General features: G+C 42.6%; 1 protein-coding gene across 1 annotated transcript in view; it reads right to left on the bottom strand.

The window, feature by feature from the left end:
- Mekk1 (mitogen-activated protein kinase kinase kinase 4) overlaps positions 1 to 19,946 on the bottom strand; it is a 59,414-nt gene that overhangs the window by 7,145 nt on the left and 32,323 nt on the right. Inside the window, exons 16-28 of the mRNA XM_028323322.1 lie at positions 19,372 to 19,539; positions 17,963 to 18,099; positions 15,868 to 15,972; positions 15,193 to 15,346; positions 14,461 to 14,613; positions 8,372 to 8,524; positions 5,976 to 6,149; positions 5,241 to 5,440; positions 3,762 to 3,843; positions 3,177 to 3,311; positions 2,526 to 2,585; positions 1,417 to 1,510; positions 162 to 346 (exon numbers count right to left, since the gene is read on the bottom strand). Coding sequence (XP_028179123.1) covers positions 162 to 346; positions 1,417 to 1,510; positions 2,526 to 2,585; positions 3,177 to 3,311; positions 3,762 to 3,843; positions 5,241 to 5,440; positions 5,976 to 6,149; positions 8,372 to 8,524; positions 14,461 to 14,613; positions 15,193 to 15,346; positions 15,868 to 15,972; positions 17,963 to 18,099; positions 19,372 to 19,539 — 1,800 coding nt within the window. The remainder of the gene's footprint in view (positions 1 to 161; positions 347 to 1,416; positions 1,511 to 2,525; positions 2,586 to 3,176; positions 3,312 to 3,761; positions 3,844 to 5,240; positions 5,441 to 5,975; positions 6,150 to 8,371; positions 8,525 to 14,460; positions 14,614 to 15,192; positions 15,347 to 15,867; positions 15,973 to 17,962; positions 18,100 to 19,371; positions 19,540 to 19,946) is intronic.

The following is a 19,946-nucleotide window of genomic DNA, read 5'->3' as shown; positions in this document are numbered from 1 at the left end:
CCGAAGGTGCCGGCGCCGATCTTCAGTCCGCGCTGCCACTTGAAGGTGAGCTGGCGCAGCTTGGGCTCGTAGCTGGCCACGGCGCGGTCCATCACGCGTCCCACACACTTCATCTCGCACCGCATTCGTCACGCGTATCTTCTAAGTAAGCCATCACGTACCTTGCCGAAGGTGCCGGCGCCAATCTTCAGCCCGCGCTGCCACTTGAAGGTAAGCTGGCGCAGCTTGGGCTCGTAGCTGGCCACAGCGCGGTCCATCACGCGTCCCACACACTTCATCTCGCGTAGCTTCGCGTCGCGAGTCTCTTCTATTTGACTGACGGCATCTAGCACGCGTTGGCTGTGACCTGACAATAAACAACAAGGTAAGAGGATAGACGCAACTGAAGGCAGGCCGATAATGGCTGATTTAACTACTAAAATACTGTTAATAGTCAAAGTTTAATAACGATAACCAAGAAGATTACAAATATCCTGTTCTCTAAAACGAACAGATCTTTAAATGACAACTGCCTTCACTGATGTCTTCCATGAACAATAAAATAAAAATTCATAAAATTCATTTAATTTTGCAAATAGGCTTTAAAAAAGCGCTTTTACACGTCCCAATATTAACCCTACCACTGCTTCGGGACAATAAATGGGCCAGTGCTGAGAAGAAGCAGCGCAAGAAACTCAGTCACTATTGTCAGCCTCCTTTTCCAGGTTTTACAATATGACTTTGAAGTTATAATTAGGCATTTTAAATAGGCACCAATCACCTACTACTAGATCATCTCTTCATGGTGCATACTAAGCAGCAAATGAGATTGAGGCCAAATACTATGTCGTCACCTTTTCGTAAAGGTATCCTCACAAGCCAGACTTCTTAGTATGGCTTGTGATGGTAACTTAAACACTGGGGACGTCCTCCCACAAGGTGGACCGACGACCTGGACTCATAGAGGTAGCAGGAAGGTATTGGATGTAGGCCACTACCAATCGGTAATTATGGAAATTATTAGGGGAAATGAAATTAAATACATGGTCCTTTCCAGGGCACTTATACACGTCGGTGTAGGCTGGTGCTGAGAAGAAGTGGCGAAAGAAACGCAGTCACCTTTGTCAGCCTCTTTCAATCCAATACAGTAGTTCATAGGTTACATGAGGCCTATGTTCAGCAGTGTGTGTCTGCTAGCTGAAATGATGCTGATGATGATGATTTTTTTTATGCTAGATCTTCTTCTTGTCGTGTCGACAACAAACCTACACAGCGTCGGCCCAAAACTCCGCCACAAGAATGGCGTTGTCAGTAGCCTTCATTAAATTTTCCTGGGTGCAGTTGTTTGGGCACGCAGGGCATGACATCATGTGCTTCGTCAAAAACAAAAACACACCTGCACTCCCAAGTTTGATGATGATGAACTTGAACACTTACTTTGCACCTCCATTCCTTGGAAGCTGAGCAGCGAGTCAGGCTCACTCGGCGGCGTGTGCGGCGCCGGCGCCTGCGGACTGCCGGGCGACGGGCTCTGCGGACAAAGGAGCAGTCAGCGCGAGACGTCAGAGGCCTGTGCCCCGATTGCGCTAAATATTTTCAACTACAACGCGACTATTATAGTCTGGTCTGCGAGCACGTAGAATTTTGTCCAATGACCCCAAGCTACCCATCCTTATCGCTCGCGCGTAATTATATTGCTGTCGCGACTGTGCGACGGGCGCCCGCAGTGAGTGTGCGAGCGCGACAGCAACATAATTACGCGCGAGTGATAAGGATGGGTAGCTTGGGGTCATTGGACAAAATTCTACGTGCTCAGCGACCAGACTATAGACGACGAACGAAAATCACAAATTCGTATCGCGGTGTCGCTTTGCCAGCTAGTTCAAACGAAAACAAAACGCAACTGCTTCTTCGTATTAAAGCTGAAAGAAAGCTACTTTTTCTCAAACTCAAGTCAAACGCCATCACGAACATTTGCTGTGTTTTAGTGGAAAAATAAGGTGTTGGGACTTTTATTGGAAAGTGATTAAATCCGTTGTTTCGTCTTTGTTTGCGCGTGAACTTTTGCTGAAACTCAGCTGTAAGAAACGGAGCGCAATTAGAGAAGAAGCGCCAATGAATTGGAGACGTTAAAAATTAGCGCAATCGGGGCACTGAGCGAAATATGACCAATGTAACGGTTATATTATATACAGGGTGTCCCGTAAATGTCTTAGAAATAATAATGCTTTTAGAAATATGCATATTTTTCTTATTATTCTAAGTAATATTTTAAAATTTACCGTTAAAATAGATATTGTTGCAATAAATCCCGTGAAGTGATAATTTTATTCTAAGTATACATACAAATTCAATCGATTGTTTGATAACTTTGTATAGGAAGACGAGTTATTTTTATGCTTTGCAAAAGAACTAGGTCTTGAAATTGAATAGTTTCATTACAGAAATTCCCTATCTTTTGTATATGAACACCTTATAAACTATGTTATCTGTACTCCAACTAGTTTCACCATACCATCCCTTGAAAAGCATATGTTAGTAACTACCACTTCGCGGATGCAGCTACACCTCGCGAGGCGTCGACCAATCTGTACGAGGCGCGCCATCTGTCGTAAAAACCATCGCATTGATAACTATGAGGTTAGTTTGACTTTAATTTAGCAAAACATCATCCCAAGCATGGAAAGCTTACCGTGAGTTGGTTTCGTTCATGTAGCGTAAGCTGGTAGTCGACTTCGCGAATGGTATACTTATGATATACCTTAATAGCCGCGAAAATCTTTTAAAATGGGTATTTTTGGCGCGTAGTTATTTTCGTTGTCATAATGATTTTTTATGAAACTTTAGACAAAATACTTTCTGTTCCGTGAACCTAATTTATGAACCTAGCTAGATGAATATAATAGAAAAAATATTTTTTCCCACTGAAAAGTAAACATACAAGCCCAACGACGTTTAGTTGTCCGTTATATTCTAAGTTATTAGTTTACGCCTGTATTCACTAACGATGCTTGCTTAAGTGAAGCAGCAAATCGAACGCACAGCGTTAAATAGAGCTCTGTGATTGGTTCGTGTGTCACCCTGTCACCTCATAGTAATGTTTGTGAATACGGGCGTAAAACATATTTGACAACAAAACACTTTTTGGCATATCCCACTCCGAATGTAAACCACAAGACAAGTAAACGTATACTCACGTGCAATCGCACGCGCGCGCGGGGCGTGTGGGGCGTGTGGGGCGTGTGCGGGGCGTGCGCGTCGGGCGCGCGCGGGGCGGCCGGCCGCGACCCCACCACGTGCGAGATGCAGCCGTCCATCAGAGACTTTAACTCCTGGGGAGTACGTGACATTTTATTTGACGGAGGAAATAGGCAGAATACAAGACTTATGAAGACGGATGGAAAGAAGAGAAGGATTACCCTTCTGAGGAAAAGTGAACCTACTTTTTCTTTGTGCCATCCACAGAAAGTTAAAGGTGTAAGTATTCATCATCATCATCATTTGCAACAACACAACACAACCTATTCTGCCCCTTTGTTTTTTACGAGATTGTAATAATAAATAGAATCCATTATTGGCTGTAAGAACAAAAATACCTGTTTGCATTATTATTATTATAAAGGGCTGTGGTTTTCTGAATAAAGAAAAATAAAATAAAATTTCAGCCACAGGACGTCCACTGCTGAACATAGACCTCCCCCAATGACTTCCACATCGCACGGTTGGTAACGGCCTGCATCCAGTGTAAGTATTAAATTACTGTATTTTAAACTCATTGTTACCTCAAACTCTTCCTCAGTCAAATGTTTAGTGTTACAAGGATCACAGGCCAGCATAAGGAACTCTAGCCCTTGACTCGCCCATCTGTAACGTAAATGTAAACATTTAAAAACTTAGTGACAATACGTACTTGCTAATGCTTACTTTCTTTGAGAAACTTAATAATAAGCTGAAGAGTGCGCTGCTTTCCACTGCACCGTATTGAAAGTGTTATAAGAAAACGAACTGGAAATAGATTGTTTCCCTTAATGTCACGGAATTATTCTCACCTCTCGTTTTCATCGATGCCACTCCTGTATAGCCAGGATCTACAGCTTGACCGCTAATAAAAACACAACCAGCGAAGGTCAAGTTTGTCCCGGGGGGGAAAGTAAAATTTCAGCCAGTGGCAGTCCAATTTCGGACGAAAACTTCTTCCAAGGCTTTATTCTTTCAGCCATTACCGTCTTAAGATCGTCAATTCAGCGAAGGACAAAGGCAGTCGCATTTGCAACGCACTACAGAAGTGATGCCGACGCGTTACCAGGCCTGTTCATCTCCGCGAGTTTACATTGAAAACAAAACACGCACGATGGCCCACCTACAGGATACGATTCGACAAGGCCTCACATATGAGCGAACATTGACTCACGCACGCGTATTCTTGTGTATGATGGAAGAAAATGGTGTACTAAATACTGTGCAGTATTTAACTGCCTAAATAATAATAAAAACACAGAATGTACTTTTTTAAGTTGCCTCAAGACACTGTAAATAAGTAGTTAATATATTCATGATAATTCATGCTAAATCATGTATTTCGTCCGCCATTTTCCGCACGTCACATCATTATACCGAAGTCAGCCCTATAGCTTCGGCGCAGTGCCGATCACTGACGTTTGTCAACAAAATGGTGCTTACTCTTGAGACAGGCTAAATTATACCATATTGTTAATGACATTGAGCATAATTTTTTTTAAATACCTTCGCGAAGTAAAACTTCTGTACGTAGTACTTATTATTATTCTGTGGCGTTACTAACGCGCTACAACAGCGCGACTGCATCGCTACAAAAAGTCGTCGTGGGCGAAGCGCGCTTTCACATTAGGGCGTTAGAAGTGCGACAGCAGCGCGGCAGCGGCGTTTTTGTAATGTGAAGGGAGCCATCAGTTGTCACATGGTGTGAAATTTTTGGCAGCGCGTCTGTCGCGCTGCTACATCGCCTAAATGTGAAGTCTGTAGTCCGGTCGCAGAGCACATGGAATTTCGTCCAATGACCCCAAGCTACCCATCCTTATCGTTTGCGCGTAATTATGTGGCGCCGCTAGTGTGGCGCCGGTAGCGGGACTCACCGGGGCCGCAGCCCGCGCCCGCGGTCGCAGCGGCGCACCACGAAGTGCATCCAGCAGCGCGCGAACTGGATGACGGCGCGCGCCACCGCCCACTGCTGCTCGCGCGCCTCCAGCCGGCGCCGGTAGCGTGGCGCCGGTAGCGGGACTCACCGGGGCCGCAGCCCGCGCCCGCGGTCGCAGCGGCGCACCACGAAGTGCATCCAGCAGCGCGCGAACTGGATGACGGCGCGCGCCACCGCCGCCGCCCACTGCTGCTCGCGCGCCTCCAGACCGGCACCTGAGGCCGATGCCGCCGGTGTCGCTGGCTCAAGCTGCCCATCATCGCCTGAGAGGAGACGCTCGATCGGCGTCTGGGGATAGAAAATGCTTATGTAGATACTAAACTCTAGAGAAAAACGATATGAAGGTCGCTAATCAAAATCGAAAATATTTTATTCAGTTTATACCACAAATCACATAAACTGAATGGAGATGTGACAAGGGGACATGGCCAATATCATAATATATCCGTTTGTACAATTGTTTGTTATCCCTAATATAATATAAAATATGTCCCTATTGACCATAAGCAAAAAAAATGACCCAAAAAAGTAAAAAAATGCAGTGTTAAAAAAAAAAAAACAAATCAAATCGTTATAGCCAAAAAGCTGATGTCATATTGACATTGACATAATGTCAATGTCACACAGAAACGTCAGATTGGAGGGACGCGCGTGGTTTTATCGCCGCGCTTTTGTGCTAAGTGATGACATTGTATTTAAAAATGAGGCTTTGTAATGTGAAAGTTAAGTATCCAGTGTTTTGTTTATGAGAATAGATCTACTGGCCTCTAACAATAGTAAAAATTCGTAGGATTTAATTTATAGGCAGGCAGTACAAACTCACATAGCTCTCGCCGTAATTGAGCGTGTCGAACAGCCGGTCGTCGAACACGGCGTCCTCGTTGATGCTCTCCGACCGCGTGAAGCGGACGCGGCCCCGCGGGGGTGAGGCGTGCGGGCGGCGGGCGGCGGCCGCGCGCGGCGTGTCGTGCACCACGCGGTGTAGTTCCTTGTGTATCTGGAAGGAAGCGGGGCTTTAGTGGCTGGTAGAGGTTGAGACCATCAGTGGGTCTAGACAAAGTGCAAATTATAATCGCAAACCAGTCGAAAAGTGGTCGAAAAGCCCCTTTTTTGTATGGAGTTTTAACGGATTCGATTTTCGATTCGATCAAAAAGTGCGTTTTGTCTAGGGGGGCAGGGCTTTTAATTTAGACGTTTAGTGCCGCGCGCCTGCCGTGCGTTTGCAGGACCGCACACGGTAAATTGTATGACAACTGCGTCGGATTAAAATTGACAATTACCAATAGTTAGTGTGCGGTCTTGCCAACGCACGACAAACGCGCGACAGGTGTCGGACACGAAACTTCTAATTTGAAAGCGCCCTCAGGCTTCTCCAAAACGCTTGGCAAGCTTGGGCATCCTCCAAATACGTCTGGTAAATAAGAGAATCTTGCTCCTGCAGTGTATTTATTTATTTATGTAGGAAAACCATGGTAGATGACCATGATACTATAGAGTTTGATGCAAAAAGACAGAATAATTGCGATAAAGCGATTTAAGAATATGAATATTTTTTCTGTAAGTAAGTAGACATGGATATTGGTGGTAAATTGATTTTTATAGCTATTTTAAATATCATATTTTCATCATGACGCTGGACCCATGTAAAAGGTCTACAGCGTCGGACACAAAAGGTTACAAAGAAGAATCACTTACATAAAACATATTTTTCAGTACAAATTAAAAGCACAACCAAAAAAAAAACAAGTACCTGTAAGCAAACAAAAAAGCAGAACACTGATCTATTCGTGAATATTACAAATGAAGTACCACAACAGTTTATCACACAGTTATCACTCATCCCTTCAAGTTCACACTTGTATAAGAATGAACTTTTCCCCGTAAGCCACACTACAAAAAATATTTTTAATTACACAATCTGAAAAATACAAATGAACATATGAAAAATATTTTGACACAAACACAATGTCACTAAAACCAAACCAGGAAGCATTGCACCATGTACCACTGCACTGCACCACCACAAAACGTAGACAAAAGCTGGAGGCACCACGGCTCTGTGCTATGACCATCTTACCTTGGATTGAACCGAAAGGGGATTATGCGTCAGATAGAAAATCGTTTCATATAATAGGCATGTTGACACCATGGCTAATCCATTGCATATTTTATATAAATACTTTTGTAAACATTTAAAAAGGCTGACAATCGGTGAGAGAGTTTCTTGTGCTGCTTCTTCTCAGCACTTGTTCACATTGTCCCGAAGCAGTGGTAGGGTTTAAATGGGACGTGTAAAAGAGCTTTTAAGGGTCTAATCACAAAACATAATTATGACTTTTAAGACTGGCATACTTTTAATAACTGTCAAAATGATGATACACTCTTGTACTTTATTTTCTATACGAGTATTTATAGAAATTTAGGCTTTCAAAATGAAACTTATTACACTCTATTTTAGTAATAATTACTTCGGGAGTTTCTTGCGCTGCTTCTCTCATACTGGGACGTGTAATAGTGCTTTAGAAAAGCTTACTTGCAAAAATAAAATGAGTTTTATAAGTAACTAGCGGCTGCTTGCGACTTCGTATGCGTGGATTTCATTTTACCCCCTTACGGGTTGAATTTTGCAAAGTCCCGTCTTAGTGAGCACCTACGTTCTAAAAGGAACCACCATGCACTCCTAGCACTTGTAGTTTCACTTAGGAAAAGGCAGGTATTTGACCGCAATCGCACCTGGTGTTAAGTGAGATGCAGTCTAGGATGGTACATATCTGCCCTGTAAGTGCCTATTCACTCTCGCCTTGAAAAGGCCCGGTTAGGTTAGTGAGAGTCAGTGACCTTTCGCTTAGATATAGATTCATTGTGAATGGTGTCAACATCCCTATCTCATAACACATCCACAATATACAGTTTGACACCACACCCCTATAATTCGAAACCACAACTTTTTTTAAAAGACCCTTTATTCTGGTCTTAAAAACTTAATTAATTTTAAATTACCTGTAAATTACGATTTTTGTTCGCATTGTAATTGAAAAAAGTAGTTTGATTGAGTTGACAAAATAGTGACGTCACTTGCTTGTAGTGCCATACAAAATCTATGGGAGAGTTTCGTTTTGACAGTTTTAAAAAGTATGTCAATTGATTGGTGGTGTCAACATGTCTATCCACTTCAGTTCAAAACAAGTGCCGCAAACCGCAATCCAACTGAAATCCTACCGAGGGGTTAAAGGTCTCGTTGACGATGATGGTGTCGGGGCGCCGGCGGGCCCCGGCCGCGGGCGCGCGGCGAGGCGGCTGCATGGACGCGGGGCGCCGCGGGGCCCGCTCGATGGGGCTCCGCGCCACCAGCTTGAACAGCTCTTTGTGCAGCTGTGGATAGAAGCGTGCTGAGCATGCGAGCGAGGGTGGCTTATAGTTAGTGTAAGCACAGAATAATAATAAATACTACGTACAGAAGGTTTTCTTCGCGAAGGCATTTAAAAAAATGTATTTTCTAAGAGATAACTTGGTATTGTCATTCTCACTAAAATATCTCTGGGGTGGTGGCGTAGTGAGGCGGGTCGTTACATTCCCTCTAATATGGTCGAGTGAAGCGATGGCTGGTTCACTCGTCATGTCTGTGAACAGGCGCTGCTTTCGGGGACTGGTCAATCCAAGTTATTCAAATTTATGTATGCGAGTCATTTCTACTAGTGTCTTAATATGTAAGACAGGGTCAACTAATGCAATGATACGAAATCTCAAAAATTGGCTGATAGACTGCTGTATCTACAACATTAATGACTTTTTTAATGACCATTTTGCATGCTAAAAATGTTAGCAGAATAGTAAGCACTGTGTAAATTATATTATAAGACCTCATATGTAAAATACCTATTCTATGCAATAAATGTTTGAATTTGAATTTGAATAAGTCTAAACAAATAAATAAATTTTGACTTTGACTTCTTGGCGGGAATCTGAAGCGTCATGTTAGCGGTTTTGTTTTATTTCCTCAAATTCGCGTTTGGGCGGCTATTGATGTGTAATAATGGTGGATTATTAACCATTAAGTGTTCGTGAACGTGCATGAGTGTGGGCGAAGCAAAACAGTGCATCGTGATTCTTCTGGTTCTCTCAAGTTGTCCATAGGAGGTCTCAGTAAAGCACCACAACTTTACTGAGACTCAAAGGGTGAGAAGGGGTATCATCTATCATCCTTCATTATATCATTACTTGATCTCATTTTGTAACTCGTATCACATAAATACTTGAAAATGGCACAAATCAAGTCGACCTCGACGTGTATTGCCAACATCATCAAAAAAGAAGAAGGGACAAGGACGTAGATAAAATAACACCTCCCGCGATTCGGCCAGTATAACCGCCAGGTTGGTATGGCCATGGGTGGTGGTGGGTTGTCCCTATTAAAAGTTAGTGTAAGTTAGTGGAGCTTGGATATTTAACCTGAAAAAAAGTTCAGTGGCCTAATTCACGTATTTTGACACAGTCAAAATCTCGTTGACGTTTAGAAGTCGTCCTATTGAAAAACAGTTCTAAATCCGTATTCACAAGGCTTATTTCGATAGAATGATTACTCGATAGGATCGCAACTCAGCGATTTGTTGTCGTTGAAGTTTTGTTACGTGAATAAGGCTACTGGTTTATATGGGGACTTAAGGGAGAGTCCGCTAATTTGGACCAGTTTTTCTTAATCACATTTTACACATAGTTTTCTTTTGTTTTTGCTAATGTCCATGGTATATAATAAAAGATACATTATTCAACTTACTATTTCATAAGTATTAATTAACATGATTGTTGTATATTTAGCACAAATCAACAAAGTACGAGTTCAGAGCTTCGGTCCAATTTAGCCAACCGGTTCGATAATTTGTACCACAGGGTTACTAAATTGGATTTCAATAAATTTCAAGCCTATAAAAAAACTATGGCAAAATATTATACGATACATTCTTAACAAATTAGGAAACGAAAAGGAACAGTAGTTAATAACATAGACAATCGATATTGTTTTACACGTTATCACGATTTTGAGTACAAGTTTTGTAATTCCAATTATCGTAACGCACACTTGTACCTAATCTACTTTGCCAGTCTTTTGCTTTCATTTATTGTTAGTCAAACATAACTACGCTATTATAATTACAAAATATGGTTTACTAAAAAAAATTTCAAAATCCTTTGGTAAAGTTCCATACAACTTGATGTGGTACAATTTAGCCGACTAGGTGATAGTGCTTTTAAAAAAATCGGTAAAAAATATAGCTTATAAATACCGAAAAATGTTTCAAATAATTGTAATCCACACTAATTTACGCTTCTAAATAATATATTAGAAATACCCTATGATTAAATTTAACAAAATTACAAACTAAACATGTATTGTCAAAAGTTACTTGAAAACAATGAAAAAATACTTTTCAAAATAAAACACACGTGTTAATTGTCACGGCAAAAACCACATGGCCGATATTAATTGATTTTAGTTGTGTATCGCTGAGTGTTGCAATTACAGACATTCAATAAATACTTTACGAAATATGAGGGTGGTACAATTTACCCGGCGGTACAATATACCGAACTCTCCCCTAAATGCTAAAAAAAAAGCTAATTGGCATCGTTGAAAGAATCTAATTATGAAGAACTTTAAGTTACAGACCTTCGTAAATGTTAGAAGCTTTGATATGTGTTTCGAGTCTTCTAAATATACCTACTGTTTTACCTGTCGTGTCTGGGTACTCTACTATAAAATTAATCTTACCTTCAATAATAGCTCTTCGTAAATGTCCGGAGCTTTAATATGTATTAGTTAGAGTATGCTTTCTAGAGAGCATTGTTCCTGTGTTACTCGTCGTTATAACTGTCGTGTCAACTCTACAATAAAGTAGGGTGAACAAAAATGTACCCTGGGGAAGTTTCTAGGTTACAAGTACAAGTAGAGAAGTTTTGGGACTTACTTGGCCAACGCTGCCGGTCGACGCTCTTCATCGATCGAAGCTCTTATCATAACGATATAAGACAAGTCCGGTCGCCGAGCAGATAGAATTTCTTACCATGAACCCAAGCTACCCATCCTTATCGCTCGCACGTAATTGTATTGGTGTCGCGCTCGCACACTCACTGCGGCCGCCCGTCGCACAGTCGCGACAGTAATATAATTACGCGCGAGCGATAAGGATGGGTAATGGACAACACGCATAAGTTGTAATATTAAGTTAAATTATGACTTAATTTAAAGTTTAGATCACACACATTACACTAGTTTTTATTTCACCTCAATCCATCCAGTATTACCGAAGTTAGAGCCTCGAGAAGTTTACGGACATTTTAAAATTTTCAAAAATTTCCAATATTCGCGAGTGACGTCACAACATGATTTTGCAGCCCCTGCACGTTAACCCATTTACCACTTATTGTCTTTTTCCAACTAAAATAAAATTTTACCTAACTGACAACTGTTGTTAGTTGTCATCGTTCAATCACATTTCAAACTAGGCGCTAAAAAAGTAGGTAACCATTATTATGCCACCTATTGCCAATTTTGTGCACTATGAAGCCATTTTTACATTTATGCACTTAAATATAAATTTTCTGGAAAAATAACCAAGTTTGTGTCTCTGTGCTCAATAACGAGTAAATAGTCCAGTTATTTGTTAATTTTACTTGGAAAGTTTTCCGGAATTTTTGAAAATTGGTGAATAAATAGATTTCGCTATGTTGGATGTCTGGAAGTTTAAAATAAAGTAATGTTTGTTTGTCACCAACATAACAGATAATATTATTATGATAACAAACAATCAGGAAAAACAAAAAGTAAGAATGTTGGTGGGTTGATACCTGAACTAGGAAGATTCCTGTGTCTCAGGTTTGTTACTCTTTCTTGCAAAAACTGACCGACATAGCACGCAGAATTGATAAAATCAAGTGGCAGTGGGCGCGACACATAGCTCGTAGAGACGATGGCCATTGCGGCAGAAAATTTCTTGAGTGGCGACTACGGCACGGGCTGGAAGACGTAGCATGGGCAGGCCTCATACTAGGTGGACCGACGATCTGGTAAAGGTCGCGAGAAGTACCTGAATGCGGGCAGCGCAGGACTTTTTATTATGAAAAACCCATGGAAAACCCAAAGGCCTCTCGCCTTTGTCCAGCAGTGGACGTCATTTGGCTGTAACGACAAAATAGGAAAGTAATTATCAAAAATCTTCTCTAAGGCAGCATTTTTCCAATTTCGCAACGAGTGCGGCAATCACACTTAACTAACAGACTAACAGAGAGCATAGTGAAATCTATTTTAATCACCAATTTTCAAAACTCCCGGATCACTTTCCAGGTAACCACGTTAATTTGTACCAAACGACTGGACTATAATTTAATTGATCTAAAAATTTGGGTAGATCTTCTCAAAAACAAAAGAACTGGTGCTAAAAGGGTTAAGTGACGTTTTGACATTTGTAGAGGGCCTTGTAGAAGGGGAGGCTATGGTGCTGAATGTGGATTAACTCGAGTGTCATAGTAACTTATTAGGCTGCTAAGCTTGATGATAAAACGAAAAAATATTTTTTCAATGTAAATAGACTGTTCATAATTTTATTGTATGTGTAGTGGACGCATAAAGAAGTCCGAACTGCAGTTGTCACGTTGCATTGGTGCGGCTACGCGCCAAAGCAGATTTTCGTTGTGCTGAAAAAATTTAGTTTATCTTTTCATTTAATGATAGGTATAGGTGTACCAGAATCTCACGGCAAACAAAAATATTGGAAAAGTGTGTCTCTCATATGGCAAATGTCTATGGCTTTATTGACACCTGTCAAAGTAAATCAAGTGAACTGTCAGTCGCTGCAGAAATTTTGTGATCTCTTCATGCCTATTTGTTATTTTTGTGAAAAAGTCAAAAAAGCTCATGCAAGTCATATTGTTTTCAATGTGTATTGTAAAATAAGGCATAATTCAAAGTCAATCTTTGATTTTAAAGCGCGTCGTTGAGTTGACAATAAGTTGGAGTGAAATTTGATACATTTAGTTTATTACCTAACTGCGTCAGAAGGAGGGTTTTTTTTAAATATTATTCTTATAATAGCTGCTTTATCGGGGGTTTCAGGTGTACCTCACAAATTGGTGCAGAGGAATGGTGAAAATGTTATGACCATGTAAACAAAATTGAAAAAGATTTCATCAAACAAGATAGGATAATTGAAATGCTGGAAGAGCAATTTGCTAAATCGGTTCAGCCGTTCTTGAGTTATAAGTGGAGTAACTAACACGACTTTCTTTTATATATATAGATACCTCTTTATCTTGATCACCTATGATATGCTGAGCCTCATCCTTTTGCCTCTTATGTTTTTTAATGTAATTTTTTTGTTTATATTTCTATGTTTGTAAAGCATGTAAAAACGAGGCAATAAAGTATTATCTTATCTTATCTTATCTATTGAAGAAAAGTGGAATCCTTGGAATCGTTTTCTAGTTCTGAATGAAGTGATTAGTTATAAGTATGATACATAATAAAATTAGTTACATAAGGTAATATACGATTTACTTATTTTTCAAGACATTTTCCTATTGTTATTACTGACGGGATTGCTACCATGTACCTTAGTTTTGAGTTTCCAATATTTCGGCACTGTTGCAAGCGCTATGGTAACGGAGTAACTGAAGAAATTAAAACCAGACATCGTTCAGATGTGCGTTCAAAAGACCTGAGATTTAAAGTCTTTATCAATGAAGAAGCAGAAGTTCAATTTCATGTGTCCTCCATCTAGGCTAGTATCCATCGTCACTCAAAGTTTGGCTGCGGTCTCAAATTTGGGCTTAATTGAGGTATTTTTTAGGTGAGAGGCATAAGAACTAATGCCATTTTATATAAAAAATTCATACTTAGAGGTACTCAACCAGGTACAAAGTATTTCCTTGTATGTTAGTCTGCCACTCTTTAGTAAGTCCCGAAATCCCCGCTTCGGCTCCCCTACTAACCATTCTAACCATTGTACACAGATAATATCTTACATGCAGCTTTTCATGTTACTACGTCACATTTTCAAAATCCGCGCGGAATATCGCTCCTAGCGGAAGAGCGCACTTTGAGCTTGAATATTTCAGTCATTTTTGAAGATATCAAAAAAGTAAAAATACAGTATTCATTCTAATTTTTTGTAGTTTTTTTTGGCATCTTCAACAAAAATTGTGCGCCATGTCCATTAGAGTTCATTGTACGAAATTCAATCTGCACGTCGACCGGACTTTGTTCAATGTTTTTGGACAATGTTCTGCTTTATGTGCCGTATCCAAACGCAGCTCACCTCGAAGCCCAGCTTGAACATCTGCAGCAGCATGACCCGCACGCGCGTGACCAGCCCCTCCGTCAGCTCCAGCTCCTCGTCCGGCACGCTCGTGCGGTCCAGCACCATGTATGTATGCTGCACTAGGAACTCCCGCATTGACAGCAATTTGTTCTGAAAAACAATTAATATGAGATTAAATTGGATAACGGTCAATGCGAGGTGACAGATCACGTTCTGAGTAGCTTGACACCATCTAGATACCTGAGCTACACGACTTGCTTCAACGAGCACTTCGAGCCCTTTGACTCGTGCACCAAACCGAGAACTTTCATAGTCGGGTTCGGCAAGGAGAGGTCGCTCGAAACGAAGAGCGAGTCTATAGTCCGGTCTGTGAGCACGTAGAATTTTGTCCAATGACCCCAAGCTACCTAATCTTGTAATTATGTTGCTGTCGCGCTCTCACACTCACTGCGGGCGCCCGTCGCACAGTCGCGACAGCAATTACGCGCGAGCGATAAGAATGGGTAGCTAGGGGTCATTGGACAAAATTCTACGTGCTTACAGACCGGGCTTTACACTATTTGCAAAAAATAAAGGACTTGTGAGTTTTATATGATACCTTTTTATTTCAAACAGCTGTCATCATCCTCGAGTTCTAAAAGATATCGTTTGCTATAAGTCATTTGTTCGAACTCTATTAGTCTGTTCCTTAGTATACAACAAAGAGTATCAAATACACATAATCCTCACCAAGATCGCCTCTCTTTGCGAAGCAAAGGTAGGCGGCTGCGCGCGCGCCAGTTTGGCCGCTAGCGCACGAGCCCACTGTGCCGCGTGTAGTAAAGGTTCACGCCAGCGAGCGTAGATGTCTTGCACGGCGCGGCACATCATGTATGCCGTGTATCTGCGTGAATAATAATGGTATTAACAAATAGTCATCGCAACAAAAAATAATACATTCTGTAAGTAAAAGCATCTATAACAACACAAATTAAGTTAATAACAGCACCCGTTTAAGTTAAGCCTATCTCTTGGGCAAGCCTTTTTTGAAGAAATGCGTTGAATCGCATACCAACCCTGCGGGGAAAGGGAAGGTTATGTTCCCACATAAAAAGACCCCGGAGGCATACCCACTAAAAAGACCCCGGTGCTCTGTCACTTGCCATAAGTGGGAGGGGACTGTGAGATTCCGGACAAAGCCTTCTCTAGCTACCACAGCCTCTCTCGACGATTGCCCGCTTACACAGCGGGCCCTACAAGCTCCCCGGGACGAGGGACAACAGGATCACCTGGGAGCACACCAGCTGTTCCCGTCCGTCTTGGTCAAGCTTATTCTAACTCCATGAGTACAGTCGCAGTAATGTCTTGAAAGTTCCATATGTATACATAATAGAAATAGCCACTAATGTGGGAAAATATACTCACCGGTTCGGAACTCGAAACTCGTTGAGAGACAACTCTTTTTCTACCTCGTTGAACTTTTGATCAAACTCAGTGAGCAGTCGACTAATTTGATTGCAGGCAATGTCCCTGAAAAATTACATTCAATTATTGATTTGACTGTCAGGAATATTCTCACGTCATCTACTCTTATGCGGTATTCGAATCATTAATAACCGCCTCTGTGGTCTAGTGGTAAGACCACCTGCTTCAGACGCAGAGGTCCCTGGTTCGAATCCCAGATTTTTCTGTTCGGTTTGGTTGGTGGTTAGGGCTTGTTCTAAGTCCGCCTGGCTAGCTACCACCATCTTACCTAAGTCTGTCGCCATAACAACAATGTTAACAGCATTGTTGTGTTCCGGCAGTTAGAGGTAAGATAGCCAGTTCCTCCGTGGTTATGCTCGGGTGAAGCTCGCTTCCACCTTCGGCCTGATCATCACTTACCATCAGGTGAGATACAGGCCAAGAGCTTCCTCGTTGTAAATAAAAAATAAAAAAATTAATCGATTACACGATTCCAGCCCAGTCCAGTCACTATCTCTTATCGCGCTATCGCAAATTAATATTGTTTCCTAAAGTCAAGAAACGGTTGCGTTCTCCCGTCTGTTGCTTGTCTCAGCCGTGGCGTGGACTGCCGCCTTTACGCCTTCGTCTCGCTGTCATGGTTTCGCGTTTATATTACAGACAGGCGTAGTAGTGTCATAACAGGCGTGTAATAGTTGCTATGCTATGCTTGCTGATGAGGGATGGGTTACTCCGAAGAGTGCTAAATAAAACCGACCCGTTTGAGTGCTGCTCATACACTGATTTATTACTAAGTGATTCTACAGGCGTGAATTAAAACTAGGTCAAACTTATACGTAAAGTGTTTAACGCCTACTTAGCAATAAATGATTTAACTATATAAAAAGGAAATGTGCAAGTAATAATGTACGATGGCTCGTACAAGGCGTACACTTTGTTTCAAAAACACGTAAAGTGTTTCTTTCTAATTCAGTACAGGCGGACACACTCACAAGAACGGGATTATTCCCACCTCTCGTTTCCACCGCTGCAACTCTTGTGTAGTCAGGATCTACAGCTTAAACGCCAATAAAAACCCAACTAGTGAAGGTCAAGTTTGTCCCGAGGGGAAGTTAAATCATTGGACCCGCAACGAAATTAATCATAAGAACATAGGAGTTGGAATTAAAATAGTAAGACACGGTTCTTAACGCGACGCTTATTAAGAGCCATTTTACATTTTCGTGCGAATTTCTAAGATTTTGGAAGCATGAATTACTATCTTAAGCAACACCCAGAGATTATTTAATAACTGCGAAAGATAGGTCGATCCTTGTTGTTGACCATTAATGAAACGGATTTACTAAAACTCTTTTGCTTAATTCACAGTGCCCCATCTCCCACAACCATTTTACGNGGAATATTTTTGTGAAATGGCTCTTAATGAGTTACATTATAATCCGGGCGTTTTCAAGGCGAGAGTGAATGGGCACTTACAGGACAGATATGTACCATCCTAGACTGCATCTCACTTAACACCAGGTGCGATTGCGGTCAAATACCTGCCTTGGCTAGCATAAAAAAAAAAAAAAAAAAAATATATGTATTCACGGCTTGACGTTTCGGCTGCGATGCTGCAGCCGTGGTCACAAGCAGACTGGCGGTTCGCGGCGTCGTCCGTTCGGGCGGGCTTGAAGATTTTCAACTAACCGCCGGACGCCGAAAAAAGGAGTTGTAAGTTAAGCTATTGGAACGCTGCCACGAAATTCCGATCGACCAGCAGAACAAGCGCCGCAAGTGGAACTGGATTGGCCACACTCTCCGACCGAAGGGACCCCGATCACATCCCTAAGCAGGCTCTGGATTGGAATTCCCAAGGAAAACGCAAACGTGGTCGCCCCAGGCAAACTTGGCGGCGCACTGTAGGGGACGAGGCGAAGAAGATCGGCAAGACCTGGAGCGAGATCAAGCGAGAAGCTCAAGACCGAACGAGATAGAGGTCTGTTGTGGACGCCTTCTGCCCCATCTAGGGGACATAGGACCTTAAGTCAAGTAAGTCAAGTTAAGGGTCACTCACGAGAAAGTAATGGGCGCCAGCAAGGCGGCGCAGCGCACGCGGCGGGCCAGACGCGCCGTGAAGGCCCACTCCGCTTGTAGCCCCGCGCGCCCGAGTAGCTCCGTCTCCGACATCGTCGTGAGGTACGACAGGTATTGCTGGAACAGAACACGCCAAATATTATAAATAAATATAAATAAAAAACCATCCACCCAAACTCATTATCATCACTTCAGCCGAAGGACGTCTACTGCTAAAGCCCGATCTGTGAGCACGTAGAATTTTGTCCAATGACCCTAAGCAGTGCGACGGGCGCCCGCAGTGAGTGTGGCCAGACTATAGACGAAGACGTGTCCTAAGGATTCCCACAACCACTGTTCCTTTGTTGGTCAAAGGATACCTTTGAGGAGGAGGCATTCATTATGTCTTCAGCCAAAGGACGAAGACTGCTGGACAAAAACGTGCCATAAGGAATTCCATAACTACTATTCCTGTGCTGGCCATCCAGGTGCTTCCCGCGACCTCTATATCCCCAGTCCACCAAGTGAGAGACCTGCCCACTGCGTTTTCCGGTTTGTGTCTGCCACTTGAGAACCTTTCTGCCATAGCGGCCTTCAGTTCTCCGCCCACAGCCATTTAAGTTTGGCATTTCTGCATACCATTTTTGTTACTTTTGTTCTCTAACAAATCAGTTCGATCACATATAGTAAATATCATGAAGCAATAAAGATATTATGATTATGATTATGATCATGGCATTTACAACTCAAAAGTATTTTCACCACCAGTAATACACACGCAACGAGCTATAAAATTCACTGACCTTGAGCACACTTTCCACGGTGGCGTCATAAGTCTTCAGCAGGAGTAGTAAGTCACGTCTCGCGGCAGCGGGTGCGAGTCGACCCTTTAGCGCCACCTCCACGTGTCGAATGACGTCATACACACAAACGAGCCATACTAAGTTCACTAACCTTGAGCACACTTTCCACGGTGGCGTCATAAGTCTTCAGCAGCAGTAGTAAGTCACGTCTCGCGGCAGCGGGCGCGGGTCGGCCCTTTAGCGCCACCTCCACGTGTCGAATGACGTCATACACACACAACGAGCCATACTAAGTCCACTGACCTTGAGCACACTTTCGACGGTGGCGTCATAAGTCTTCAGCAGCAGTAGTAAGTCACGTCTCGCGGCAGCGGGCGCGGGCCGGCCCTTCAGCGCCACTTTGACGTTACGGACGAAGTCATACACACAAAATGAGCCATAATAAGTCCACTGACCTTGAGCACAATTTCAACAGTGGCGTCATAAGTCTTCAATAACAGCAGCAGGTCACGTCTCGCGGCAGCGGGCGCGGGCCGGCCTTTTAGCGCCACCTCCACGTGTCGAATGACGTCATACACACACAACGAGCCATACTAAGTTCACTGACCTTGAGCACACTTTCCACGGTGGCGTCATAAGTCTTCAATAACAGCAGCAGGTCACGTCTCGCGGCAGCGGGTGCGGGCCGTCCCTTCAGCGCCACTTCGACGTTGCGGACGAAGTCGCGCCGCATCTCCGTCGAGATATCCAGACCTTCCTTTAGCTCGTGGATTAGCTGAAAGAATAAAACGTAACGCTTGTAATGTGGTCTGATAAAAACAAAAGACAGTTATTTAACTAAAGCCCGGTCTGTGAGCACGTAGAATTTTGTCCAATGACCCAAAGCTACCCATCCTTATCGCTCGCGCGTAATTATGTTGCTGTCGCGCTCGCACACTCACTGCGGGCGCCCGTCACACAGTAGCGACAGCAACATAATTACACGCGAGCGATAGGGATAGGTAGCTTGGGGTCATTGGACGGGATTCTACGTGCTCACGGACCAGGCTTTAGCTGTAAGCGACTTTTGCCGCTTCACCGATAAATAGGAAGGTCTATACGGTTCTATTTTATACTTTTACGATTGAATTATGGACTACTTGAAAAACGGTGGAGTGGTGGTGGTAAAACGGGACTATCATT

Source organism: Ostrinia furnacalis, unplaced genomic scaffold (assembly GCF_004193835.3).
Source record: "Ostrinia furnacalis isolate ACB-3 unplaced genomic scaffold, ASM419383v2 OfSCF0635, whole genome shotgun sequence".
NCBI lineage: Eukaryota > Metazoa > Arthropoda > Insecta > Lepidoptera > Crambidae > Ostrinia > Ostrinia furnacalis.
Note: the sequence above shows the minus strand (reverse complement) of the source record. Positions and strands in the feature narration are given on the sequence as shown.